The following is a 20,031-nucleotide window of genomic DNA, read 5'->3' on the forward strand; positions in this document are numbered from 1 at the left end:
GACGACACAGTTTTATTATTTAAATCTAAGGATTGGAATAAGGTTTATAACATAGCGAATCTAGGAATCACGCAAGTGAAAAAATGGTTGGACTCAAATACACTCACACTAAACATATCGAAAACAAAATTCACAACGTACAGCATAACTAACACAGGACAGCCAAAAAACAATACAAACACCATAAAAATACACGAATGCATAAACACCAACATCTGCGATTGCCCCCCTCTAGAAAAAACAGAACAAATAAAGTATCTAGGAATCCTAATTGACCATAATCTTAGATGGACACATCACATCAAACAAATCACAAATAGACTCCTCAGAACAATACACATTTTCCTAAACATAAGAAACATATATAAATTAAAACAATTGAAAACAATATATTATGCACTATGCCAATCAATAATAGAATATGGAATAATTGCTTGGGGAGGAGCAACAAACGCAGCTATCGCTTAAATAGAAATCGCACAGAAAACGATATTAAAAGTAATACTCAAAAAACATAAACTAACCGCCACAGACCAAATATTTAAAAGCTGTGACGTACTTGATATACGCCAATTATATGTTAAAACACTACTAAACTACATTTTCGACCAAAAAAACAAACCCCAACAAACACAAAATATCACTAATAGACCGGTCAGACAAACGTACAAAGAAAACATAAAAACTCCGACGGTAAACACTACCTTTGGACAAAGACACCATAAATACCACGCTATTAAAGCATTCAACAGTCTTCCACTTGAAACAAAAATTGAGGAAAATAAAAATAAATTCAAACACAAAATAAAAAAATGGATTAAAGAACAAAAAGACAATATTACCAAAATACTATAACATAAAAGAATAAAACATATACACGCAACACAAAAAAAAATTTTATAAAACACGCAACACGCACAAACACATATATCATTATAAATGCCGATTTACATTCTCTTTTGATATTTTTCTTTTAGTGTTATAATTATATTTTAATTTTTAATCTTTATTTTTTATTTTAAATTTATCTTTATTTTAATGTTGTTTTTCTTTTATTTTTTTTTAAATGTATAAATTCTTAAATTATAAAATGGGGGCCTCAGCACGGGTAAACAACCCAGTGAGGCCAACATTACTAAATTGAAATATGAAATATTGTAAAAAAAATGTATCAACAATAAAAAAAAATAAAAAATAAAATTATATTAGTATATATCTTTCTGGGGACCCAAGAAAAATAGAAAACAGGAATTCAATATTTGTGGTGTTACACAGGGATCAACGAAGGGACCAATTTTAAAATAACATTTATCTACGAATCTGTATTTCTATGACATCCTTTCTGTTTTCAGGTTCTACGCCATTATAATGAAACAATGTGTTTGTTATATACTTTTTTACAAGGTATCTATCTTCCTGATGTTTTCTGAGAGAATACAAGGAAAACAGTAAAGGAATGCAATGTTATTGATGGCGTTATTCAGGGACCAACAACACAAAAACAACTTCAAACGTCTACCAATGTTTTCCATAAGATTCTTCTCTGAATTTTCCCTTGAAACATCATTCATACTATTATTATTAGTCTTTTTTTGTTACATATTTTATTGATAAAAAAAATTATAATATTTTCAATGCCTTATGTTTGTTGTTTTGTTTATTCCAACAAGAATGAGTGAATAAATGCGAACTTCCTTATCTGAAACATTATCTTGCCATTAGCTTTGTTTAGACAATCTTATCAACGTATATCGTGCACATTCCCAATTAGCAAATAAATAATTAAACAGTTAAAAGAGCAAAATATAGAATATGATGTCATCTGTGACTACAATAATATTTTTGAACATATCTATTAGTGAAGAAGATAATACTAATTAATCTAAATGATCCATAACACAGAATAACAAAAAGAAAATTAAAAAGATAACGGTCGTAATGTGAAAAAAACATTTAGATTTGAAAGGAAATATGTAATTTAAAATTTATCCCTGAACTTTAACCTTATCGCCATCTGCGAAAGGCGTGCGTGATTCCGCCTGTTTAAAATAAAGTCAGAATCTTAACTCCTCCAGCATTTGAGGGTCATATATGACCGGGCGTTCTTATTTTATAAAAGTATTTTTATCTTTTTTTCTGTCATTCGGAAATACATAATTTTATGAAGTTAGAAAGAGAAATAATTATTCTTTTCATTTTACTTCAAATTATTTATACTGGAATCCATTAATAAAATAGTCAAAATGAAGTATTCATATTTTACGCCGCTATCGTAACAATCGGTTTAACTTTAAAAACGTTTCTTATTTTTTTATTATATGAACGAGATAAAAGTGAAGGTACAGTTTTCCTACAAATTTCCCAAACAAAACGAATGTTTTTGAAATATCGAGTTCTAACTAATAACTAATATTTTCACTTTACATCATTACTAAAAAAAAAGATATAAACATTTGCTTTGGAGAATTGGATTAAATATATATTTGCTTCCAAACCAAATAATTCAATATTTTTTAACTTCTACTATTAATTGTGATTTGCCAATATAGTCTTTACAAACACCTCACCGTCTTCATATTTGACCTGACGGTGGGCACTGCAAGAAGACCCGGCATTTTCAATTTCTACCGATTTATAACAAGTTTCTCGCTAACTCCTTAAGTCTTGAAGTTCCGAAAAAAAAAAGTTAATTTTGAAGATAATATCCATACATTTGTTTTGCCGAAACGTTAATTATTTGAAATTCCCTCAATAGATAAAATCGTAAAGTAATCTCTGAAAATTATTTAAAACACATTTTTTCTGTTATTTAATATGTTAGGCATGAAAAAATTCGAAGTGTATATTTAACTCTTTGCACGCGGCCGTATCAACTGTTGTTACGGCAAAAAGTCTTTACTCACACGCGGCTGTATCAACAGTTGATACGGAAACTTTGACGGCCGATATTCCAGCGCTCTTTCGTCATAAATGTATTTCTTGCTCACTTGGACATTCGTAGAACTATCACGATGCTGACATCTACAAGAATTTGTCAAAAATAAAATTGTATTTCATAAAAAAAGATCGATAATCAAGTGCGCCTCTTCGCGCCTTTTAGTTTACATTTTTGTCAACGGATGGCGTTAGTATTAGTATGTCATTCACAACTTTTCATAACTAAAAATGATAAGTGATCATGGTGTCCCACTTGTGTCTATCAACGCAGTGGCCTAAATACACACACGCCGAGTGAATGGCGGGACCACATTCAAAAGATACGGTACGTCTTTGTATAAAATTTTATGTTTTTGTTTTTATAAACATCTAAGAGTGTTGACACACGAGGATTTGTTTTAATATTGTGGAGAATAATCTGTTCTGTCTATATAGTCAAATAAATCATGCCAGAATGCTATAATTTGACATTTAATTGCGTGCATAGGTATTTGAAAATATGTACCGCGTATGAGTATAGATAAAACGGAGCAAATTAACGCGTTCAAAAGGTTAAATGCAACTAAAGAATTTGTCGAGAGATTTTTGCTATATTTCAAATGAGTCGTGTTTTGTTCAATATTTTCACAGCACTCGCTTACGTCTGTACATTCCAATCGTTTTAAATATCAGTGTGCTCTCTCTAACATTCGGATTTACATAAGTCCATTTCAAACAATCGTCATTCGCCATTCAGACGGCATGCTTATTGGACCTGTGCTAGTATTTTCGACATTTAAAATTACGTGATTAAAAAAGAGAAGTATTCAAATGAAACAAAATTCAGTTTAATATTATTAATGCTTTGTTTATTTCCACTAACATTCAGCTGCACAACATTTCGGTTTCACCTTAAAATTAAAATGTAAAAATATTTAGTACATAAGTAATTTGGATGGAATATTAATAAAAATATAATTTATAAGTACACAGTATGAGATTTGTTATTTGCATTATTATGTCAAAACCAGCAGAGTTGCCTAAAAGAGAAAATTTAAAAATGTAAATATTGAGAGAAAAAAAATCATGTAAATAGTTCAAATAATAAAATGAATCAAACTCTATCCCAGACAATAATGACCAACACAATTTTTTTCCTCTCTTTAATGGTGGGATGGAGTTTAATATGATTTTTTTATTAGGTAAGTACTTACATAATATTATATGGTTCTTATTTTGAAAAATCTTATTGACTTATTAATTAATTTTATTGAAATAATCATATTGTTAAAATGCAATGTCTATGCTAATTAAAACTCTCTATTGCACATTTTCTAAGGCGACTTACACCAATTATTTTATACACAGACAATAAAGATGTCTCGAAATATTGTAGGTAACCTAAAAAAAACTTTACAAAAAAAGTCAGCAAAAATATTGTTAACAATCTGTATTTCGCACCATTGAAATTTTTGGATTGTAAATAAAGCTAACCCTCTGGCCAATTTTTTCAGTTTTGCGAACAGCTATTACCCGTAAAATTTATTTGTTCGCTTTTAGGAACAGCTTGTACGGTCTCATAAAAATCTTTGTATCTCCCTTACTCTCATGTTGAGAAAAATGAAGTAAACAGTGTTAGAAAGAGAAAAAACTATGCATTATCAAATCCAGAATTTAGCCACAAAAGAATTAAAAATGTATGCCTTTATAAAACCAAAGGTTCCGACCGCAATTCGAGAAAAAATTATGAAATTTTGTTATTTTCTATAAATAATTTTTATATGAAACGACAAAAAAGTGAGGACATTTGTCTAATAAAATATATTTTTTTTTAATAAGTAAATTTAGTTCAATTTTTAGATGCAAAAGCAGAAGTTGAGCCTTTAAAAAACTTAATTTAAAAATTTATATGTTTATTTCTGATAATAAAATTTGAAAGCGTATTTCATCACCTTTTAAAAACAGTTTTTAGTTTACGGATACATTCATAAACTTTACATTTATTTGGATTTTATTGCGAAGCAGAAATACACACAAACTCTCTGACTTTCTGACAGCGTCTTTGAGAAAAATAATGGTCAATATGCCAGAGAACTTAGGGGTTAACTTTAATCACAATAATATACAAGGTCCGACATAGAATAAAGAAGAAAATTAGAAGTGACTTCCCAACAAATTTGAATGGAAACCAATATATCATTTAGACTTTTTAGCAAGAGCTCTGTCTCACTTGCCTGCCATTGTATATCTCCAACCCATTTAAATTTCGTAAATACAGTTTTCAATTAAAAATTTAAGGCCCGATCGGACAAATATTTGGATCACTTCCTCAAGGCATTTCTTGTGTTCTTCTTTATTCTATGGTGTCCGAGGATAATGTACAGCAACTAAGGAGGTGATTCTACAACATGTACAACCATAAAAGAATAGTTCGAAATTTCAATGGTTGAAGGTAGGTACTGTTTAAAAAAAATGTTTAAATATCAAAACTACAAATTTTTGATATAGTGTTGCCACACTTCACTCCTGTAGGTAAATTTGGTACCGAAAAAACAAAGGAATATCCATAAATAAACCACTCACTAGATCGATATCTTCGGGCTTTTTGTATGAAACAAATTGGTCCTAAAAAACCATAGATATGCCATTATATAGACAGTACAATTCTCATTCAGAACCTACTTATTAAACTATACACCAATGAAAAACTCTGAAAGTTTATTCCATAGACTTTCAGAGTTTTTCATTGGTCGATATAGTTAGGCAATCATATGACGTCACAATATTCATAGTTCCAATTATCGATCGGGGTTATACCCCCCTGGGAATATTAAAAAAGATTTATCTATGGGTCATTCTCCAAATGAACTTTAAACTTAGTTGGTTATTTAGTAATGCCACAACTTAAAGCCACTTATGCTAATAATATAGTAAATATTTAACATGAAAATCGCACAAACACTTTTTGACCTGCTAGAGGGAGTGACCCTTATCATTCCTTTTTTAATAGTACTATCATGTAGAATTACCTCCCAAAGTCACTGCACTTTACCAGCAGACACCTAGTTTAGATAGTCGAATTTTAAATTTTACAGATTTTGTTTGATTTTACCATACTTTTGAAATGCCCTGCACATTGAAATCTGACAGTTCAAAGATTCTATCAGTCAGATGTAAAATACAAAATCAAAATTATAATGAATGCAAGATGGTCCAAATAAAAACATAATTAAAATTAATATTTAAGCATGTTATCACAACCTTAAAAAACAAAAAACAATAAAAATTAGATGAAAAGTTACTAAAATTAGTTAAAAAATATCAGTGGGGCAAAAACATATTTTAAAAATAACATTAGAAGGCAGTACTAGTTGTATTTTAATTATTTTGACAGTAGCTCAAAAAAACAAAGTACATTCATCTTAATAAATTATACATACAAGTGATTTTAATTTCCTAAAATTTTCAGATTCAAATTTCCTCAATATCAATATAAATTTAACCCTTTGCACGCAATTAAATCAGCAGTTGATACGTACGGCAAGAAATTAGCATTCATACACGGCTGTATCAACCATTGATACGGCAGGTTTGGGTGTGTAGGGAATAAGAACTAACAATAATAATTTATGGGGAATATTCCTTTTTGCCGCTGGCAATATTTAGCGGATTTCCATACTGCTCCTAAGAGCCGAGCGCTGGCCGAGAGGCCATTTTGATTTTATTCTGGATCTGACCGCTTTCGTTGACAGTTCGTTCGGTTCTTATTTCCTAATCCTTCTGACAAATTTACGTTGATCGTGTGTGTAATTTTATATTAACAATAAAGTTTAAATATTTCAATCAATCAGAGTTCTCATTTCTAATTTGGAGTCAAAGAGAACTAAGTTGCTATTCTTATACAAATGATATAATATGTAACTTTACAGCCGACGTGCAAGGCAGATATTGAAACCTGGTTACAGGAAAGTTAACGCCAGTGTAAATTTAATTTAAGTCACATGTTGAAGAGAGACTTCCCACAAAACCATATATTTTTGTAAAAAAATAATGTATGTTCGGAAACTCAACACTTTAAGAACTAATCCAACATGCATTAAACACGTTCGTGGACAGTACATATGTGCTAACTTATTGTGATATTTTGAATAAAAGAGCAAATATATAAAAGAAAAACAATATGTTGTAGATTCCGATTATGAAATTTGTATAACTTTCTCCGTGCTAACGGCAGACGGTTCTAACCTAAAAACTACCACTTTTGTGTTCCTTACCCATGGAATTGATTTATAATGATCATACAAACGTTGTCTTTTACTTGGCTTTGCCAAACTTCAAAAGACTAGGAGATTCGGATCTTAAACTGATTGCAGCGTCACATTATGTGGATTCATCGTCGGCTATCCCGAATACACGAAATTTCACTAAAACACGTATATTCAATGTGTCAAAATGTGCCACTTAATGAGATAGATTGGTTAAAAATGTCAATGTTGTAAAGGTTAATATTAATTATCAGATGTATCTTTTTAAAAGGGAACCTTTTTTTCAGATTTGAAATACAAGGTAGAAATGATTCAAGAATAAAATTTTATGTCAGACATTTAGATTTGGGTGTTGTAATGTAGATTGTCAAATTTTATGAACCTAAAACTAGCTTCAGATCCGTTATAAGATAAATTGAATAATATACAGGGTGTTAAGAGATGTACTTTAACCAGTGATTCTTGACATTATTAAAAATGTAAAAAGTGACTTTTTTTATCAAAACCAAAAATAAAAAAAAAAATTGTATATCGTCCCACAAACCTTTACCTTGACCCTAACTGTCCAATTCCGGTAACCGAAGTTTTGATTATAGTCAAAGGATCGTAAGCAAAGAGATTACATGCAAAAGATTGTATGTGAAAAGATCGTAATTATCATTTGATCGTAAGCGCATTTGATCATAAATAATGGTAAATTACCATTTTCCTAAATTGTACGATATCAATTATATCAAATTTAACATGACACACAAACACTATTATTTGCCTATGATCATTATGCTTACGATCATTTGAGAGTTACGATCACTTTGCTTACGATCATTTAAGAGCTACAATAATTTGATTACGATCATTTGATTATGATCATTTTACTTATAACCTCCAATACCTGCCGATTTCTGATGTTTTAAGTAGAAAAAACCAAAATTTCATTTCTCGTTTTAACTCCAAATAATGTCAGGAATCGCTGGTTAAAGTAAGTCAAGTACGTCTCTTAATACCATATATTTGCAGATACAGAGCCAAGCGATTTAAGGTTAAAATAAAATTCATTTGATATTGCACAGAATTTAACTGTCTAAAATCAGCGAGTCGAATGGATAGTGCCAATTTGAGTAAATGGGTAGGGGAAAAGAAGAAAAAAAAATGGGGAAGATAAGGAAAAACCGATTGTCCCGATCTGGTCACTAAATATAGCTAAAGACATTTCAGGCAATTTTTTAAAATAAATTGATGCAATACTAAAAGTATCTTCCACTCTTGAAAGAATGCACAAACTCCGCAGGGGGAATGATGCAATAATATGATATTAAATTCACTAAAAAAAGTACTTTTTTTAATGGTAGGTACATAAAATAGACAATTTTTTTATAATTAATTTAGCACTAGGTACAATATAATATATTATTTATATATATATATACATACATACAATGTAACTAATGTATGTATGTATGCATTATTATTATTCTAATTTCACATTTGATGCAATTATTAATAATATTAAGCACATTTCTTGAGTTGGTCGATTATAATAACATACACAATAAAATTAGAATTTGTAAAAACATGAAACATAACCTTAATAAAAAAAACATTAAGCATGCTTCAATTTTTAACCTTTTCACTGTGACCATATCGTCTAATGAACGCCTACGATAGGCAACAAACTATATTAAAAAAAATAGCGCCGCATTATTTCGAGATATAAATTGAAAAGGATAAAAGTTCTTTAAAGGATGCTTCCTGTCTTAACCTTCTCACTGTCGGTATAACATATGAATTTGTTATGACTAAACATTGTGTTGTAACGCGCCGCGTTATTGGGAGAGATTCATCGAAAAGTCCAGCATTGAAAAGGTTAAATGCGCTTATTTATAAAACATTGTATATTTTTAATCTCATTAAGGTAGCTGCATACATTGAAACAGTATAATATATGACAATAACGTGGTTAAAATTCCAGCATTTATAGCACTGGATTAACATTTGCGTGAGCCGCACTTTAATCCCACAGCGGGTACCATTTAGTGATTTAAAAAAAAAAAAAAAAAAACAGAAAACTCTCGATTTACCGGGAAAGATGGTAAAAGAAATACGAGATGAAGAGATTTGCCGGTTAATCAAAATAAAAGATTCATAATACGTATATTCATGAATTCACATCTATTTTTTAGTTATTATACTATATTACGTACCACGCAATAACTTTTACCGTCTGAAAACACTACATATAACACGGTGTCATTAGTGTTCCATATGTTTCAACAAATTGTTTAAAATCCTTTACGAACTATTTTACTCGAGTGATAATCATTGATATGAGAATTTTTTACTTTAACCCGATAGACGCGACTGTCGCGTATGGGATCCATCGCCGGCTATTCCTGTACGCAGGTGTAGCATGGGTGATCCATGAAGTTTAACTAAAACACATACATTGTGTCTAAACATCCTGGCTGACTAGATAGATTGAATTAACCCCTATAGTGCGGCTGGCTACATTTGCAGTCCAGTGATATTGTGACTACCTTGAGGTTCACTGCAGTGTATATAGCTAAGTTTTAAATGTTTTGAATTATTGCATTACTGTGAATGAAAATCTCAATAATTTTCAATTATTATATTTGAATTTGAGAAAATTATTAAATTTCACCCGTCTCATAAGGGTTAAAAAAGTCAGCACTATAAAGGTTAAATGAATTTTTTGGGTCTGAAATGAAATGTCCCAGTTAAGCTAAAACCCGATAAATCGAAAGGATACCCTATTTTTTTCAATGTTGATCAATCAACTACATTTGAAGTATTTTTATATTATACCTATAACAGTTAAACATCAGCAACAGGTGATGTGGTAGTCCGTTTTACACGGTTAAAAGACCAATCTATTTGAGTGCATTTTTCTACCGCAACAAGCCAATTTTTATTTTTTAATGTTGGCAACACTAAGGTTATACATATTTATAGTATTAGGAGTCTTATTACACTTTGATTTGTTTATTTTGTTACATTTTTTAAATTGTTAGTATGCTTTGTGAGTATTACAGAAATGATTAATTTTAGTTTTACCAAATACATAAACAGAATGATGATCCCAGATTTGGGTCTGTAAAATTAGAAATAAATGCCGTTAACTTGCGTCGACATTGCAGCTTCAAATATGTGGTTTCAAGCAGAACTTTATGAGAAAATAAAAGTCTACCATTAGGGTATTTTTACCGTTTTTTTTATATTGTCGAAAAACATTATGATAATAACGGCATTTCTATGTTAACAGATAAACTTTCTGGAACAATCGTAAATATGCCATTTTTAATTTGCAACGAAAACGATATGTCCATTTTGTTTGTGCGGATGGAATGTGCGGTTTTAGATTGTTTTTGAAATCAATAATAATGAATGAAAATTACACAATTTTAGCACGATAAATAAATTTTAAATCTTCCAAACATTTTTAACGGTATCGCTAGTTTGTGTAAATACCTTATTCCAGCTAAGATGAACAAAAAAGCAACTAATGGAAATTGAAAACCGGCAGTTACGTTACATGTATTTGGTAAAACTAAACAAAAGATTCAGGCTCCATCTTCCCTCAGCAGCCGAAGAGTCGGTACTGGCCCCTGCAGCGATTAGACGAAGTCGTCCAGGCTGCGGGAGCTGTCGGACCCTCAGGGGCGATTGGCTAGCTCGTCCATGCGGCAGCGGACGGCCATCTCGGCTACCTCCAAGCTGGTGTAGTCCAGCTCCTTCACCAGGCAGAGCACGGCCGACAGCAGATTGGAGTTCTGCAATTAGAATAATAAGGGAATTTAGTCAACACTTTACTTTGTTTTTTACAAAGTCGTCTTAAATCTGACATTTAAGTTAGACAATCAAATACAGATCAGCTGACAAGAATGATAATATGATAGTTATGCTATTCTGATAATGATAAGAATCTAAGTGGCGCTGATTGGCCATTTGATGTTAAATTTGAATTTATGTAAAACAAAAAAAATCCTCGACTCCGTACAGAAACAAGCAGGCCGTTAGATTCCCATATCTCGACAAACGAATTGCAATCTTAAGAGTACAGACACTAGCTAGGAATGCTGTCCTTGAATGCTATTCTTTTATTGGTATTTTAATGGAAGATGCTTCGAGGAACTAGCGTCATTGATCCCTTTGTCACCGGTGCATAATTGGGAAATACGCCCAACATTTTTACAGTAAGGAACTGATAGAAAGAATAATGTAACATGATTACCCTGGTCATGGGCCGCCTGGTGAAGCCCTTTTGATCGGCCATGACATTGCTGGCGATGTGGTGGGAGTTGTTGTCCCGGCTGGTGCTGGTCACGCTGTCCCGCTCCCACTGGGAGTCTCGGTGCACGGGGCCCGAGCTGTAGGCAGGCTGGTGGGGTGGCTCCAGGATCTGGGAGGAGTACCTGACCGAAAAACTATACATTATTTTACTCTTATTAGGCAACAAGACAACATTCCACTTCAATTTGACCTTGCTTCCAGGCCAACCACTTCACATCCAGGAAACCCTTTTGGTCATACTTGGCACTAAACGAAGATCTGCAAAGTTAAAAAGTGAAGAAACACTCATCTACGGGGTTTAAATTAAAACAACAAGGTTTAACCCCCTATGCAGAACTTTATTTATACTGCTGTAGCAACACGCTACTTACAATACGAGCTGCACGCACCGAGTGCAGCCTCGATATTTTTCTTCCATAGATTGCGCAGCTTCTCGAACTGTCCGGGGGCTCTATAAAGCGCCGCGCCTATAAAAATGCCACGCTGCTATGACCACATTCCGGAACTCTCCGACCTCGATCTACTACTAGTACTCACTCGCCGCGCGCTGGCCGTTTGAGACTGACTTATGTGTCCGGTCTAATGCACAGTCCAGCCTCCGCCAGCATAGCGTCGAAAACCAACTACGTTGCTGTGACCATACTCCGGAAATCACCACCGTTCATCTCCACCACCCACGGTGCCGAGCATGGAGGACCAGGAAGATCTTCATCAATCATCCAAATTCCGGATTGTGGTCGCAGCAATAGGTTGGTAGCTCGACGCCATGCGTGCGGAGGCTGGTGCCAGAGGCCAAAGGCGCGCGTATCTCCCAGTCGCAAGTTGCGGCGAAGAATGTTGTCTTGAAGAATATGTGTACTTGACTGAGTGTGTGGGGCGGTGGGCAGAATTTATATAGGCACGATGCTTTGTAGAGCCGCCCAAAACAGTTCTAGAAGCTGCGTGTTCTCGTTGCAAAATCCCGAGGTAAATATCGAGGCTGCGCTCGCTGCGTGTGGCCCAAATTGTAAGTAGCGGGTCGCTATACTGCCAATTTCAATTTGTATTGATATTTCAGACGACTAATTATTGCTTCTTTGAAATTAATATTTTTTTTTTTTTATTTAAAAGAAAGACAAACATTCCCGGGTTACGAAAAACCTGACAATATTTGAAAATCTCCTACTACCACCACAGTAAGCGGAAAATTTTGCTTGTGTTGTGATGGAGAACTTAGCCAGCCGAGGAATTAAACACACTACGCCTGGATGGGACCCAAATGCGATGTCAACTCAGCCACCGACGTATGCATGCGTGTTGTAATAATTACCGATCATTCTGCCTGTCATAATAGCAGTCCCCCTGGGGAGAGATGACACTGTGACGGGCACTGCTGCTGTTGTGCTGGGGATGGTACTTAGCCTCCCGCCCGTGCTCCCCGTTCATAGGTGATGTTTCCTGAAACATTAAAAAATTATACCCTTAGATTAGTGGTTCCAAACTTACTTCGTATCGCGACCCTCGGGGAGGGTTGCTTGCGGATTCTGAACCAAAAACAAAGTGATTAACGGGGACCATTCAAATGTCAAAAAACAACAAAATGGTCGCCAATTGATGAATTGTGATGAAAGTTTGAAACAACTCAACCTAACTGTTGAAATCTCTGGCGAAGACAGGTAGTAGTAAAGCAAATGCGAATACACAATAATGCAATTTTTACTATTATTAACATTCATAATCTCAAATAATATATAATACAAGATACCGCACCTTCATACTATGAGCGCTCTGACTATGCTGAATCTGCCTTCTATAAACTACATCCCCATTCACCGGTTCTCCGTGCTCCTTGTTGGGCAAGCCGTTGGTAACGGCAACGAGGGTGTTATGCTCATCGCTGCCATTATGGCTCCCATTGCTGAGGTTGTGGGGCTGCAGAGTGGTGGATAGCTCATCGCCAACGGAGGCTGAGCGCTGGAATGTTAGGGGTTAGTTGTTAGGGTTAGAACAGGCACGGTTAGTCTCATGGACGAACAAATGAATGTCAGTGGTTAGGTTAGAAATGGATCCATACTGAAACAGAACATGAAAGAGAAGAGAGGGAAAAAACTTTAGATGCATGTGTTTTAATATATAACCATTAGCTTTTTATGGGTATTATGTCGAATTACAAAATCAACATCAATAGAATCCCCAAAGATTGGATATGCGCTGAAGGAAATTATTTTCCACACGGTCTCCTGTATGGAGCTAATGCAAAAAAACAATGATAATAATATCGACGTTCGGCATGTAATACAGCCGAATGTGACAATTTTTCCAAGTGACATTTTAATGCCATTGGATTCGTAATCATTTTCTCGGAGTATGTTCATTCACACAATGCCAAATATTTAATAAAATGTTTTTTAACAATATGTAACAGCACTTCCAAAAACAATATCGAATAATGTGTTTATATAATTCATTATTTATGTTTTTTTCGAACTGCACAATAATTTGTTACATTATTGTGGTATTGCATCCGAATGATGATATTGCAATGATTTTTAAGGCGATGCCATACGTAGTAATGCAAAATCATGTGTTTTTGGTTTGAAAATTTGGTCGCCTAGAAATGTTTCAGATGCTTTAATTAAATACTGCGAGTAGAATACATCTTGGCTTTTGAAATAATCGAGTTTTTTTTAGATAAGTCTTTTTATAAGCCCAGAAAAAAATAATGTAAAGGCCTATGAAAACTGCTTTAAAGTTCAAAATCTCCTACTTACGAACCCATTTTCGGTTATGATTTTCTTTTATAATGTGGCAAATTAAGTTATTTATAAAATGATAAAAAAAAAATTAAATATTTATGCCTTAACATCCACAAAATAAAATAAAAGGCACTTTTTGGCCATGTTTTTTTCTTGGATAAATCATAACAGGCGGATGGTGTTAAGCGGGAATTTAAACCTTATCGCCATCTACGTAAGGGTTGTTATTGATAGCGGCTCAATTTAAAATGTTTCACGACGTAGTGCATCGCCTTAATGCATTTTATAAATAATTAAGGATTTTGTACAAATGAGATAAAGCAGCTAATTGATCTTCACGCCAATTCTAAGCATTATGCAGAGATGATGGAACACTACAACTTGAAAACTCAAGTAAAGACGTCCAAAGCTACAAGTTCCCATAAATATTATAATAATATCTATTCATAATAATGAATTAAAATAGTTATTAAAAAATAATTATAAAACCTAAATAAATGTAATATTTCTGAACTGTTTTGAAAGGTGATTAACCGCTTCATGCTTTTAAACGAGTCACGCTCGTGCGCTAAATGCGTTCCAATTTCTGCTAGCCAGAGTGACGCTAGCCGGTTTCGGCTTGCATCGTTCTATTTTTAGCTAACACGAGTAACGCTCATGAAAGTTAGCAATGTATTTTACTCAGTTTGAATTTGCCTACAGTTGAGATCGGTCGTGTTTTTGAGCTGCTTATTTTGTTCTTATTTATATTTTAATTGAAAAATGTATAAACTTTGAATAAAACATTTAAAAAAACCTGATTTTTTTCAAATTCTTTTTATTGAAAAACCCTAGCATTAAGTGGTTAAATACGCTTTTAAAAATTATTGTTAGAAATGAATATATAATTTTTGAAATATTAAAAATTCGAATGGCAACATAAAAAAGTTTTAAAAATGGAACACCTCACGTTTTTATTGTCTAAACACTGTACTAAAATTACTGATAAAAAAAACACATATTTTATTAGACAAATGTATTATAAACTTTATCTTTACTTCACTTTTCTAACATTTCATATAAAAATAATTAATAAAAACATTCACAAAGTTTTATAAATTTTTCACGAATTGTGATTGGTACCTTTGGTTAGTATAAGTGTACATTTTAATTATTCTGTGGGTAACTTCTAGATTTGAATATAAAGCGTGGTGTTTTCTCTTTCTAACACTAGGGATGGAGATGTAATTGTGGTTTCATGTGGAATAGTTTACAGTAGTAGTAGTAGTACAAATATTCTAGTTAAAATCTCGAAACATTCAAATTAACTGGCGAAAATGGGGAATTCATAATTCCCTAATTGACTTATCATAATATTAATGATATTAAAAATGAATAAATTAAATTATATTGATAGATTATGAAAATGAAATATATTATTATAAGCAAATTTAGTATAGGTACAAGCCACAGTTACTATTGTAGGTTCTGTCACTTACTTCAAAGTATTGAGATCTCGGGGCGGGCTGTTCGTACCTAGTCTCTTCCACTGGGTCGGGGGAGTAACATCTCTGTTGCCTGCCAGGGCTAGTCTGTAAAAGACAAACATGGATTTAAGGACGGGTGTTTTAAACTAAATAAAATGGTGTTAATGATAATTAGACATCGAATTATACGCATTAATATGATTAACCACTCGAGCCATAGCTGCCCAAATTTGGGTAGCGGCAGGTAGGTCGGTGATTTTTTATGAATTAAAATTAACTTCCCGTTATCAGTTAATATGTTTAGTGACTAGCTTGATTAAGCTGCTATCGAATTCCAAAAGATGTCTCTAATGTTCGTCTCATTGAATATTCTATATTATAATGTTCCGTGAAATCTGCTAGAAGACGTCATCAAAAATTGTTTCCTAAAAATTGAACATCATTTTAATGCCTGTGACTATAGACATTTCCGGTAGATGATGGACAACATACAGAAATAGTGAAATTCAATATTGCCCCCAAATATGTACCTACAAGTTAGGACAATTTCAGTAACTAACATACAGAATTCACAATATCGTCAATAAATTTTATGATTTAAATTTTTTTGAATTATAAAACCTGTAAATCGGGGATACACGGATAAAGAAATGTGGGTGAATTGATTTCCTTTTAACCACAGTAAATAGTTGATATGTTTTCATACTAATATTCGGAGGTATAACTTTTTAAATGTGCGCGGCCGTATCCAAAACTGAAATCCCGGAAATCTCCATCACTCGAGTGGATAAAGTACATGTGAGTCCTTTTTTCGAAATTAATGCATACTTTTATTCTTTAAATAATTTTAGCTGTTAAAATTAACGAAGGTCCGTTTTCCCAACCTACTCTGTCCTCATGGCTGTGTTGTCCAAAGATTCGAATCCAAAAGTTGCAAAAGGCAAAATTTTGAATGCTGCCCTCACTCCCATAAAAACTTACCAATCAAATATTCGGAATCGGTTCCAAAAGACTATTTATTTTATAGGTAGTGCATATATTTTCCAAATCCCAACATATTAAGCATACTGATCAAACATTCGGAATCGGTTCCAAAAGACTATTTATTGTATAGGTAGTGAATATATTTTCAAAATCCCAACATATTAAGCATACCGATCAAACATTCGGAATCGGTTCCAAAAGACTATTTATTGTATGTATAGGTAGTGCATATATTTTCCAAGTCCTAACATATTAAGCATACTGATGAAACATTCTGAATTGGTTCCAAAAGACTATTTATTGTATAGGTAGTGCATATATCTTGGCATTGTTAGTGCATATTTTGCCATTTTGAAGGTGCTGTAGACGGTACCTACCAGCGACCTGCCAGCGAACAGCACAAAATAATTATTAATTTAAGTTCCTTATTATGGCAACATTCTGTGTTCAACACAACGGTCCGCCAGTGAGCCGACCGAATGATTCTTGATTTCCCGCTGGACCCGACTGGTTGTGCCTTTTAGATTACCGTCTACATTCTAGAATCGTCCATGTAAATTTTATTGTCGCGTATAACAATGTGTTCAAATAAACTCAGTGAATTTCAATATTCTTTTATTAAAAACAACCTTCTGATATTGAGAGTCCTTTAGGATCTGTTTTAACCCAAAACACATAAGTAAGTAAAATCCTAAATTGGTGACCCCCGACGTTTCATGCGTATCATTATTGTCATCCGTCATCATAAATTGGTGACCCGAAGTTTCACACGTATTGACATTATTGTCATTCTAAATTACGCGTATTTATCATTATTTTTATCTGCCATCCAGTCGAGACAGCGTGGAATCAAGGATCCTGAGACAGAATACCCCTCCGTAAGTAACTTTAACTATTATTTTCTCATAATTAACGAAAATAAATGTTCTCAGTATCGTTTAAGATAAAGCGCATCGCGCGATCTGCTATTTAGCAGCCCAACCATGGTGTTTACAAGCATTAATATGCAGTACGAGTTGTCAATTTAACGAAATACCTACAAATGATTAAAGTCTTTTAACTTTTTAATAAAATGTCCCAACTAATCATATAATATACTTGTTTCTTCGAGCATTAAGTGCGTTTTAAACTTAATTCCAGGAAAGATCGACCAGCTACATCCATCGGAAGACGGATTGCGTCATGACAACCACTTCAAGCAGTTGCAAATACGACGTCACGATACATTTCATCAGCGGGGCGAGATTTCGCCACATTACATCGGTCCATATGCAGAAAGACGATCTGCTGGGCGAATTCCAGTTTTCCTGAGTCATCCTGAGTCATCCTGGGATTACAAGTTCCAGAAAGAAAGAAGAAATCATATTCACGTCACGTAAATGTTTAAACAGTTTTTACATACTATTAAATATACATATTAAAGTTAATATGTTGCATAGATTTGACGTAAATAATAATGCATTTCAAATAATATGTTGCATTGATTAGACGTAAATAATAATGAATTTTAAATAATATGTTGCAAATCAGCACATGTTTGAATAAAGAAATCTTCTAGAACTTTTGAAATATTATAACTGCAATATTAGAGTCATACCTACAGTTGATTAACATGAAACTACATACTAATATAAAAAAATTTAATAATTTTATGCAGTTCCAAAAAATATTTTATGAATAACGTTGAATGTTTTTTAAAAATAAATTCATATTTTGCAAACATTTCTAATGATTTTACAATTCTTGCAATTTTCACAAATCAGTTATCAATTTTAAAATAATGTGCATGAATCTGAAAAACATCTTAACAAAAACATGTATGATTCTTGAATTTCATATTGATTTAACATTATTATTCGAAATCTTTGAAAACTATTTAGTGTAGACTACTTCCATTCAAATTTTTGGTTTGCGTCTTTGATTATCCACGCAGTATTTACAAATATTTTCAACATAAATACATAGATGGTTCTAAACATATGTATTAAAGTTTTTCTGATTTTTTTTTTTACTTGATAGTGAATGGTTAAAGATAATCTTATGTTAACTAATTACATTTTGCTTAAATACGTATTTAAATCTTAAGCCTTACATGCATTAAACTTGTCCATTTAAATACTACGAAAATGTCAGAATGATATCGGATGAAGAAATTCCCAACTTGAAGAAAACATTTGAATCAACTACGAATAAACTGGATACAAAGAAAACCGAAAACATGGAATCATCAAGCGCAACTAATCCCGATTCAAATATCAATTATGTAACAGTCAGGTTACCACCATGCTGGAGAGAAAGTATATCGCTTTGGCTAGTACAGGCGGAAGCGCAATTTGCTAATTCACGTGTTAAGGACGACTTTACTAAATATAACATAATTATTGCAGCGCTAGATTCTCAAACTCTACAATGCGTTAGCGATATTGTCACAAAACCACCCGCAACTGACAAATATTTAAGCCTCAAAGCGGCACTTATTGACAGACTGCAAGATTCGTCTGAGAAGCGACTCACCCGACTACTTACTGGAATCCAGCTGGAAGATCGGAAACCAACCGGACTCCTCCGACACATGATGGAACTTGCCCGACCAGCTTTAGCGGACAGTGCTATAGTGAGAACACTCTGGTTGCAGCGTTTACCGCAACACGTCCAAGCAATCCTGTCAGCTTTAACCGACAATGACACGAATCAGCTCGCGTTGGCGGCTGATAAAATAATAGACGTCTACCAGTCATCCGAATGCAGTGCTGTAGACCATCAAAATAAACCGGGTACCTCAAGAAAGGAAAATACGGAAAATTCTATATTATTACAACTTCAACAGCAAATTTCCGACCTTACACATGAAGTGTCACGTTTAAAAATGTCTCAAAATAACAACTTTACAAACTTCCGTGGACGACAAAACCAGAGCCCACGTCGAAATTACTCTTACAACAATTCATCACAACAGAATCCCGCTGGAAGGCCGAGGTCCAGGTCTCGCGGTAGATCACCCAAGAGGAATCCTGATGGATTATGTCATTTCCACAGACGTTATGGCGAAAAATCCTTTAGATGTTACCAACCATGTAATTTCAAAAACAAAAATTCGGGAAACGACAACGGAACCTCTCAGTAGGGACGTGCGAGATTCCGAGTAACACATGTCGTCTCTTTGTTTATGATCTACAAACTAGACAAAAATTCCTAGTGGACACTGGGGCGGACGTTTCTGTCATTCCTAGAAACCCGTCATACAACAAAAATAACATCACTTCTGACAACTGTCCAGCTACACTATATGGTGCCAACGGAAATCCCATCAAGACATACGGCACAAGAACTGTAGAACTCGATTTTGGCCTACGCCGA

At 33.4% G+C, this 20,031-nt stretch overlaps 1 protein-coding gene across 3 annotated transcripts in view; it reads right to left on the reverse strand.

The window, feature by feature from the left end:
- Positions 1-1,202: 1,202 nt before the first annotated feature.
- LOC149410720 (uncharacterized) overlaps positions 1,203-20,031 on the reverse strand; it is a 132,136-nt gene continuing 113,307 nt past the window's right edge. For 2 of the 3 annotated variants that reach the window (XM_089648395.1, XM_089648394.1), the window contains 4 exons: positions 15,703-15,795; positions 12,799-12,926; positions 11,431-11,611; positions 1,203-10,969 (listed from right to left, as the gene is read on the reverse strand). In XM_089648395.1, coding sequence (XP_089504521.1) covers positions 10,853-10,969; positions 11,431-11,611; positions 12,799-12,926; positions 15,703-15,795 — 519 coding nt within the window. In that variant the 3' untranslated portion in view covers positions 1,203-10,852. Of the gene's footprint in view, positions 10,970-11,430; positions 11,612-12,798; positions 12,927-13,238; positions 13,443-15,702; positions 15,796-20,031 lie in introns of all 3 variants that reach the window. The other variant, XM_089648393.1, reaches the window with a different exon arrangement.

This window comes from Hesperophylax consimilis, chromosome 27, assembly GCF_061612785.1.
Source record: "Hesperophylax consimilis isolate HC1 chromosome 27, BYU_Hcon_1.0, whole genome shotgun sequence".
In the NCBI taxonomy this organism is placed as follows: Eukaryota; Metazoa; Arthropoda; class Insecta; order Trichoptera; family Limnephilidae; genus Hesperophylax; species Hesperophylax consimilis.